The sequence below is a fragment of the Pundamilia nyererei genome, unplaced genomic scaffold (assembly GCF_000239375.1).
Source record: "Pundamilia nyererei isolate P.nyererei 1_Seehausen unplaced genomic scaffold, PunNye1.0 scaffold00023, whole genome shotgun sequence".
NCBI classification, from domain to species: Eukaryota; Metazoa; Chordata; class Actinopteri; order Cichliformes; family Cichlidae; genus Pundamilia; species Pundamilia nyererei.
This window is the reverse complement of record NW_005187424.1, coordinates 3,986,628-3,994,293: the sequence shown is the minus strand read 5'-3', so window position 1 is coordinate 3,994,293 and position 7,666 is coordinate 3,986,628. Positions and strand designations below refer to the sequence as shown.

Genomic DNA, 7,666 nt, shown 5'->3' with positions numbered 1-7,666 from the left:
AATAATTCTGCACTCCCTGTACTTGCCTGTTTGTTGATTTCTTGTGTACACATTCTCCTCTAGCTTATTTCTACACTCACTCTTGATCAAGAGTGACCATCTATCACCACAACATATTATACTGAAACCCCAACATTATAGGTTTTCTTTTACTTTTTATTGTTTCTTCTTTTTTTGTTTTTATTAAACCCTCCATACAAACTTTGTAGTGCTAGAGAACCGTTTAACCTGTCAACATTTCTGGATGTACCTCTCTCTTTTGTGCAGGTATCATTTTCACAGTATCATCAGATAGCAAAGGCACTGGCTTTGATAGAAGTAGAGTGCACTGACCCACCTGTACTCCTGAGCGTTCACGCTTCCTAGTTGTTCTTGGTTGTGTGCCCTGTCATGGTACCGATCTGCTCTCCATGGTTCTTGAGGACCCCACTGGCCACCATCTTAAAAAACAGCGTTACACATCATCCCATCTCTCTTATACAGAGAGTAGAAGATGACTTTAAAAAAAAAAGCTTGGCTGTTTTGTATCACTACACCTTGTCGTCCATGCTGCCCTCTGTAGTCATAACAACCATAGCTGTCTCTGTAGTCCCAGTGGCTGTAAGGTGGATAGTCATAACCATGCCTGAAAATAAAGGAGAATCTTAATGAAGTCATTACATTTCCATCATCTGTGATGCACTGCATATCCCAGCATGCACTGTTAGCAAGGACAGAAAGCTACACTAAGCTCAGTGTTGGAACCAGGCTTCTTTTACCAACTGTTGTGCAACTTTTATCCTACATTGCATTCACAAACACACTAATAATACCCAAATAATAACTCCAGCTTAGTAGCCAGTTGGGGTCACTTGTAACTGTACAAACCTAGACAGAGGTCTTTGGTGCTCAGGTCCATACCCATACTGATACTGCTGACTGTTGTATGGATAAAAGTCAGGTGTAGGCAGAGGGAAATGAACATTGTAACGGGCATCAGGATGGCCCCAGTGCCTGTCCCTCTCTCTGAGGTCCGGAGGTGGATAGAGCTGGTCCCTTTCCTGCTGAGAGTGGCTGGTGTATCCCTCTCTGTCTTTTGTTCTGTGGGAATGACAGCCTGAGTCCGGCCAGTAGTGACCTCTGTGATCCATGATGACCCTTTAACACCTGCGGTAAAAAATGGGAAATGTCTGCAATCATTAATTCGCAGGAAGAAAGTTGCAAACGTTTGTTATACTTACAGCTCACACATCCCAGCCACAGTCAAAGTACATCCACAAATGCCACATCACTCCATGGGAAACTCACAACATGAGCTGATAACAAATCGGTATGATAACAAGAGGATAAAGTTCACAAAATACTGTAACCCATAAAAAATGTCGTCTCGGTGCTCTGGAGGTGAAATCAGAGTAAATCCAAGTGCGAGGAATATATATATATATATATATTAGCATAGTATAGTTACATATTAAACAGATTAAAAAGCACACATAAGCGCACATTCCTTGATCGCCGTTGTGTTTGCATTGTGTATCTCAGTGATCTGAAGGTAAACAGTGGAGCACGCCCTGAAGAGTTTGACAGCTGCTGTTCCAGGGGGCTGTAAAAGAGGAAATCACGCTCATCCTCGGGATAATCACAATAAAAACTAAACTGACCTTCTGGTCTACGTCAGCACAACATGACAAACCGTGCCTTCGACTGTAGGTTGCATGTGCAGAAAAAAGCGCAACTTGCCACGTTGCCGGTAGGCAGGATGCAGATGACGGTCAGCTGGTCTCCGATCAGATTTAGTTTTCGAGACAGCGAAAGCGTCAGAGCCCAACGTTTTTTCACAGTTTGAAAAAAAAAAAGTACACATTACTTACCAGCAGAGGCGCTATATCCCACATTTCCTTTCATTCAAGTCATATATTTACATCTTCCATCACATGGTGCTGCAGATGTGTAGGCTGCACATCCATGACGCGAATCTCGCGCTCTATCACACCCCGTTTGATTGCGATCTGGTGACTGTGGTGGTCATTAAAGTGCGGTGAACTTACTGTCATGTTCAAGAAACCATTGTAAAATTATTGGACATTTTTATATTGAAGCCAGAAACTACTTTGCACCGTAAAACGAAATCACTAAAGGTTAATGTTTTAAATCTGTATTTGTAAAAACACATGAATGCATTTGGGGTCTATTTGTTAAAATGAATATTTACTGGGGATTTTTTTTTTTTTTTTTTTTGCAAATGTTCATAGAAGCTATGACATGTTACTTTGTTTCACCGTGTGGAAGTGAAATAAAATGTTTGGTTAGTTGCTGTAATTCTGAAAATGCCTCGTGATTACTGACGAATTGGTTTTACTATATTTCCAGAAACTAGTTCTGATTATTCTCATATTAGTCATTGTCCTGTTATGGCCACGGGATGTCGCTTTCTTCTAAGCACAGGTTCAATGTGAATCACGTGATCAGTCATCCACAACTGGGTAGGCTGTATGCAAATGAGTTCTGCGTACACAGGATTTTTACTACTGGAACCCGGACGCTCCGAGCACAGCGAGAGTCTCACTAGACAACAGAGGACGCACAGATTCCGCTCTGGACATTATACCAAGACCCGGTTGGATGTGCAATATGACTTTTGAAGATACCAGTGGAGATAATTCAACAGAAAGGTTAGCTTTGCGTTGAACTCTGCATTTTCCTTTCATTTTATTCTGTTTTTAATACGAATTTAGAAACTTTTTGTTAGAATTATTGGTTTGCAGATATAATTGCACACTGCCCTTTGTGACCGACATTCAGCCCTATTATATTGAGCCGTCTCGCGGTTCTTGCATTTGTATCACACATGCAACGTTACATCACGAGCTGGCATTCACATATCACGTGAACGGCGTTAGATGGAAAATTGGGGCATCAAATCTTAAACTAACAGCCTCTCTGATCATGCGCGTTCTGTTAAACTTTTGTTTCTTTAGAATGGACTCGGTGGCTACAGCGTTAGAGGAGGTCTTGAGCTCTGCATTGCCTCAGGGTTGCATCACTGTCGGAGTTTATGAAGCAGCAAAGTCACTCAATGTGTAAGTTGATAGTAAGCTCGCTACTGCCGCACTATGAAAAACTAGCTGGGATGAGCATGAAGTAGTAATGTTTGCTTTATCTTTTTCCTCATTGCTTTTAGGGATCCAGACAATGTGGTGTTGTGTCTACTGGCCACAGATGATGAGGAGGATGTGGCTCTGCAGATTCACTTTACCTTGATACAGGCATTCTGCTGCGAGAATGACATCAACATCCTGCGTGTGAGCAACATGAGGCGTCTGGCAGAGATACTCGGCGGAGTGAAGCCTGGAGGAGAGCCAATGGACTTACACTGTGTTCTAGTTACTGTAAGTACTGTTACTCACGTCCGTGTAGTTTAAACCTTGGGAATATTGCTCATTTCCTTTTGAGCAATCAAATGTACCTGGGGTTTATTGCTTCTCGTTTCTGCTGTCAGCACTTGGGAGTTGGCATCAGTTATGCAATCTGAATTATTATTTGCACATTTCATAAAAGAACAGATGGTAACCGCTTTGCTCTTTCCTGTGCAGAATCCGCAGTCATCCCCGTGGAAGGACCCTGCACTGAGCAAGTTGAACAGATTCTGCAGAGACTGCCGGTGTTTGGATCAGTGGGTGCCTGTTATCAACCTTCCTGACCGATGAAGCTGCTTGGAATATAAATGTATTGTGTGCAATGGGGAAAAAGTAACTGCCTAAGGCCTGTGTTAATGTCTGTGTTGGGCTTGATTGGAAAGCGCCCCAGAGAGAGAGAAGTGGAGAGGGAGCGACGGGAGAGTTAGGAGAAGGAAGGGGGGAAAAAAAGAGCACAAGTGTTCCAACAAATTTACCAGGTCAGGGTGAACTTGTGGGCCAAGGAAGAGTGACTCAGCTGTCTGGGTTCCCGGATTTTAACGTATGACTGCGCCTTTCTCTGCCGAGAAAGAATAATTTTCGAGGAAACTGAATCATGTGAGCATGGAGCACACGTGGTGCCGAGCACAGGCGCATGGACTGGGGGAAAAGCCGACAGAGTGTCTCAGCTGACAAGACTCCAGGAACTGGACCACAAGAGAGTGGATCAGTCAGCTGTCAGCTTGAAAAACTCCTCATGAAAATTTGACCAAATTGACTCAGCATTTCTTCAAGAGAACATTTACTTAATCTTATTTAAAAACTTGTCACTTTGATAACTCTGATAACTCAAAAGGGAAAGTTTTCACAGTTTATTATTATTATTATTATTATTATTATTATGGACAATACAATGTTTGTCCGGTAACTTGTTGTTATGTTATTAATTTAATAAGTTATATTTATTGTGCATAGTTGAAAAGATTGTGCCTTGAAAATTTGAATAAAATTTAAAAACAGTTCTCAGATGGGTTTTGCTTTACCTTTTCAGCAACTACTCCATCCGTGCACTTTTAGAAAATCATGCATGAATTTCCTGACATTTGGAGTTTGTTGTTACATGTCACAAGGGAAGTGACTCGTTTATTTATTTACTTGACATATGCTTTCGCTTTTCTTTTCTTTTGCATTTCAGCATAAAGCCAACCTGTTTAGGAGGGTGTACAACAAAGACAGAAGTGGAGTAGCTAATGTGTTTTCGGTAATCCACATGGTCTGAGAAGGAACTAGAGTTGTGCACCTCATCTGGGCTTTGTTTCCCAGCTTGAGGGGGGGAAAAAAATCTAGCCTGTGGCAGAAAAATGGACAACTACAAGTCTTTTCAGACCAGATTAGCTGGCTTTGAAATGTGCTGCAGGCATTAGGTTTCTTGAAATAAAGTTTACTCCTGCATGGGAACCCTAGTAAACGTTGACCTTTTGCACATCTTGGAGATCTGATTACACAGAGGGGTGGAGAATTCCCATTGTAGTCAAATCTAAGTGGGATGGGGCTCATTGTGACAGCTCCTTCTTCACACCCCTCTGCATTCACGCAATCAGTGCTAAATTTACTGCTGAGAGAATTAAAAATAGCAGTGAGGCATGAAAAAAAATATGTTGAAGACCCCTTTCAGGCTGTAAAAAGAGAAAACCAGAACTTATGGTGCTTGCACAGAGTTAGAAAGGACAAAGGTTTCCACACAGAGCGTCACGAGACAAAGGATGCATGAGTCAGGGCTATTCAGCTCTATTGCTAGAGCTGTACAGTACTTTAGCTTTATGCCTAAAAATAGCCACATGAATAGAGGCATACCCTCTGACCACTGACAATAATAGTTCTTGTAATTAACATGCAGTGTACGCACAGAGACTGACCCACTGAAGAGATGTCAGTTTGCAGGCAGGGATATCACAAAGACAACATTCCTGTCAAGCGGAGGGCTAACAGATGGGGAGGGAAAACTGGGTCAAAAAGGGACTGGAAGACTGAGGAGGATTGTGGGGTATGACAGAAGCTACACGGTCTGTGGTTGTCTTAAACTGACCGCAATAAACAAGAAAATTTTGCAAATCTGATAAACTGTATAGAAGTCTGTACATGTAAATAACGTTAACCTTGATAGAATTTTTAGATTTGAAGGGTTTTTTTAGGTTGTTAAACAATATCAGAAATAGTAGAGTCTGATCTGTATGACATGACACCTCCTGAAAATCAGTTTGATCACTGAAAGGCCTTCCTGACACTGAGGGAGGAGCTTCTAAAAGTAGGTGAGATACTGGAGATAGTGGATTATTGGCTTATCCCAGGGCTTCTTCATTACCAGGTAACACTATCACTGCAAATGATGCTGCTACAAAAGCCAGCCATGTAAGTCATCTGACTCGAGTGGGGATTACATGAATGTGGGCCAACAAATATGGCCTGACCTGATTGTGGATGTAACATCGCACCTGAGAAGACTGAGACAGGAGATAAAAGGGTGCTCACAGAAGTAGGGATTATTGCATAACATGGTACTCATGGCTTACGGGCATGTAAACAACTTTGCTGAGAAATTAGAACAATCAAAAATGTTTGGGTCTTTGACCTGATTCACTCATCCACTTGTCTAAACATTGTGACTTGTGATTCAGACAAAGGAGTAATATTCATGTTGTTACAATAAGACATTTTCTATATAATTACAGTGGTGGGCGTGCATATAAAACATGCTCAAACTCTCAATTAATGAGGTCAGCAACCCCTCATAGCCAAAAGCTTAAGCTCCAAATTGCTTTAGATGCTCGATATCAGGACATTTTTCTGCTCTCGGCTCTACATAATGTCAGTGAGAGTGGATATCCCTACTATGAATTTCTTAATGTCAGGAACACAGCTACAGCTACAACCACAGCTGTTCAAACCTGCTGTTTACAAGGGGCAGCCAATCAGAAGGTAGCTTGCTTAAAAGGTAGGACAGTTTGTTTTAGATGTTGGATTCACTTAAGATCTGCACCAATGCTCAGTCTAAGACAAATAAGGATCATCATGAACTTTAAATGATGAAAACCTACTATTGTAAAGTCCAATATCAAACATATGGAGCCGAAAAATGAACACAGTAGACCCTCCATTTGATTATATAAATGATGATTCATGCAATGAAAATGTCTAAAACAGGCTTATGTAAATTTAGTTGAATAATTTAACTTGTTTTCCATATTTATTTGCATTGAATATATGCAACAACAGGCAAAGGTTTGAATATGACAGTAAGCTGTTATTGACACCACGTGTGAGAAACCACAGACTTATCAATAAAAACATAAATCCATACAGACTGATCAAAATCAACCAGATGTATCGTTAACACAGCAACACGTAACACTTTTTAATCCCAAACATTGAAATCATGAAACAAAATAGAAAGTCAAATGTTAAGGTTTGACTGAAACCTGAAAAGAACATTTACAAGCAAGCACATACTCTGGTACATGGGCACAGTGTTACAAGCCTTTAGTAAGATATACCCCATATATCTCTTAATTCACCTAAAGAATCTTATAATTCACAGTTTTAGACAACAGCACTTATGTGACTTAAAGGTAGTCAAGAGGTTAAAGTAGGATTAACTTCATTATTAAGGCCCTGGCTGGTAAAATTACAAAAGTAGTTGCTCATGTTTTAGCAAGAGTATAGCTCACAAATGACATAAAGTTGCAGCTATGTCAACATGATATAATCAAAGGAAGTTTGAGCTGTAAACATGAAATGTTTCAAACTCATAACAGTCATTTGGTGTTCATCGGTTTCACAGTGCCTGAAGTGTACAAACAAGAAGCCTCAGGTCTGCAGACAGAAGCAGCGAAACTAGATCTGATGGAGTCTGATTACTGTAAATATTTTTCTTCTACAGTAACGGCTTCATGGCAAGGTTAAGGTTTACTCCATTTAAGAGTGTCATCCTCCAAGTACTTGCATCGTAAGACTTACAGATATCATGTTCGTGTTCTTTTATCGCTCTCCGCTGAATACAACCAAAGTTGCAAAAACAGCAAGCTTACAGCAAAATTAAGCATCAATTCATCCTGAAATATTGGCACTGCACTGTACAAGTGCATCACATCATTTTTTGAAATGTCTAAAAAAAATCAAAATCTGAATTATATTTGAACAAACTCTTTGCATCTCTGGAAAGGTTATACAAGGTTAGATATAAGAGACATGTATGATCGAGTAATCCCTATGATCTAAAAGCTCAGCCTTCAGAC

At 40.6% G+C, this 7,666-nt stretch overlaps 2 protein-coding genes across 3 annotated transcripts in view; one reads left to right on the top strand and one right to left on the bottom strand.

Moving 5' to 3' along the window:
- Positions 1–1,763, bottom strand: part of sec16b (SEC16 homolog B, endoplasmic reticulum export factor) — a 14,868-nt gene extending 13,105 nt beyond the window's left edge. The window contains exons 1-4 of one of the 2 annotated variants that reach the window (XM_005727245.1): positions 1,641–1,763; positions 868–1,146; positions 537–625; positions 338–440 (exon numbers count right to left, since the gene is read on the bottom strand). In XM_005727245.1, the coding sequence (XP_005727302.1) occupies positions 338–440; positions 537–625; positions 868–1,130 (455 nt within the window). In that variant the 5' untranslated portion in view covers positions 1,131–1,146; positions 1,641–1,763. Of the gene's footprint in view, positions 1–337; positions 441–536; positions 626–867; positions 1,147–1,220; positions 1,248–1,640 lie in introns of those variants that run through there. The other variant, XM_005727246.1, reaches the window with a different exon arrangement.
- A 724-nt stretch (positions 1,764–2,487) lies between these two features.
- gadd45ab (growth arrest and DNA-damage-inducible, alpha, b) lies at positions 2,488–4,265 on the top strand. The gene is made up of 4 exons (XM_005727243.2): positions 2,488–2,651; positions 2,958–3,059; positions 3,161–3,368; positions 3,573–4,265. Exons 1-4 carry the CDS (start codon positions 2,602–2,604, stop codon positions 3,684–3,686), a joined length of 474 nt encoding a protein of 157 aa, XP_005727300.1. The 5' UTR covers positions 2,488–2,601; the 3' UTR covers positions 3,687–4,265.
- The last annotated feature ends 3,401 nt before the right edge of the window (positions 4,266–7,666 follow it).

Bases quoted from the DNA above. Each gene is read 5' to 3' on its own strand.
- gadd45ab (XM_005727243.2), top strand. From the start codon at position 2,602: ATGTGCAATATGACTTTTGAAGATACCAGTGGAGATAATTCAACAGAA. The intron at 2,652-2,957 runs GTTAGCTTTGCG...TTGTTTCTTTAG, and splicing joins GGAGATAATTCAACAGAAAG to AATGGACTCGGTGGCTACAG. The intron at 3,060-3,160 runs GTAAGTTGATAG...CATTGCTTTTAG, and splicing joins GCAGCAAAGTCACTCAATGT to GGATCCAGACAATGTGGTGT.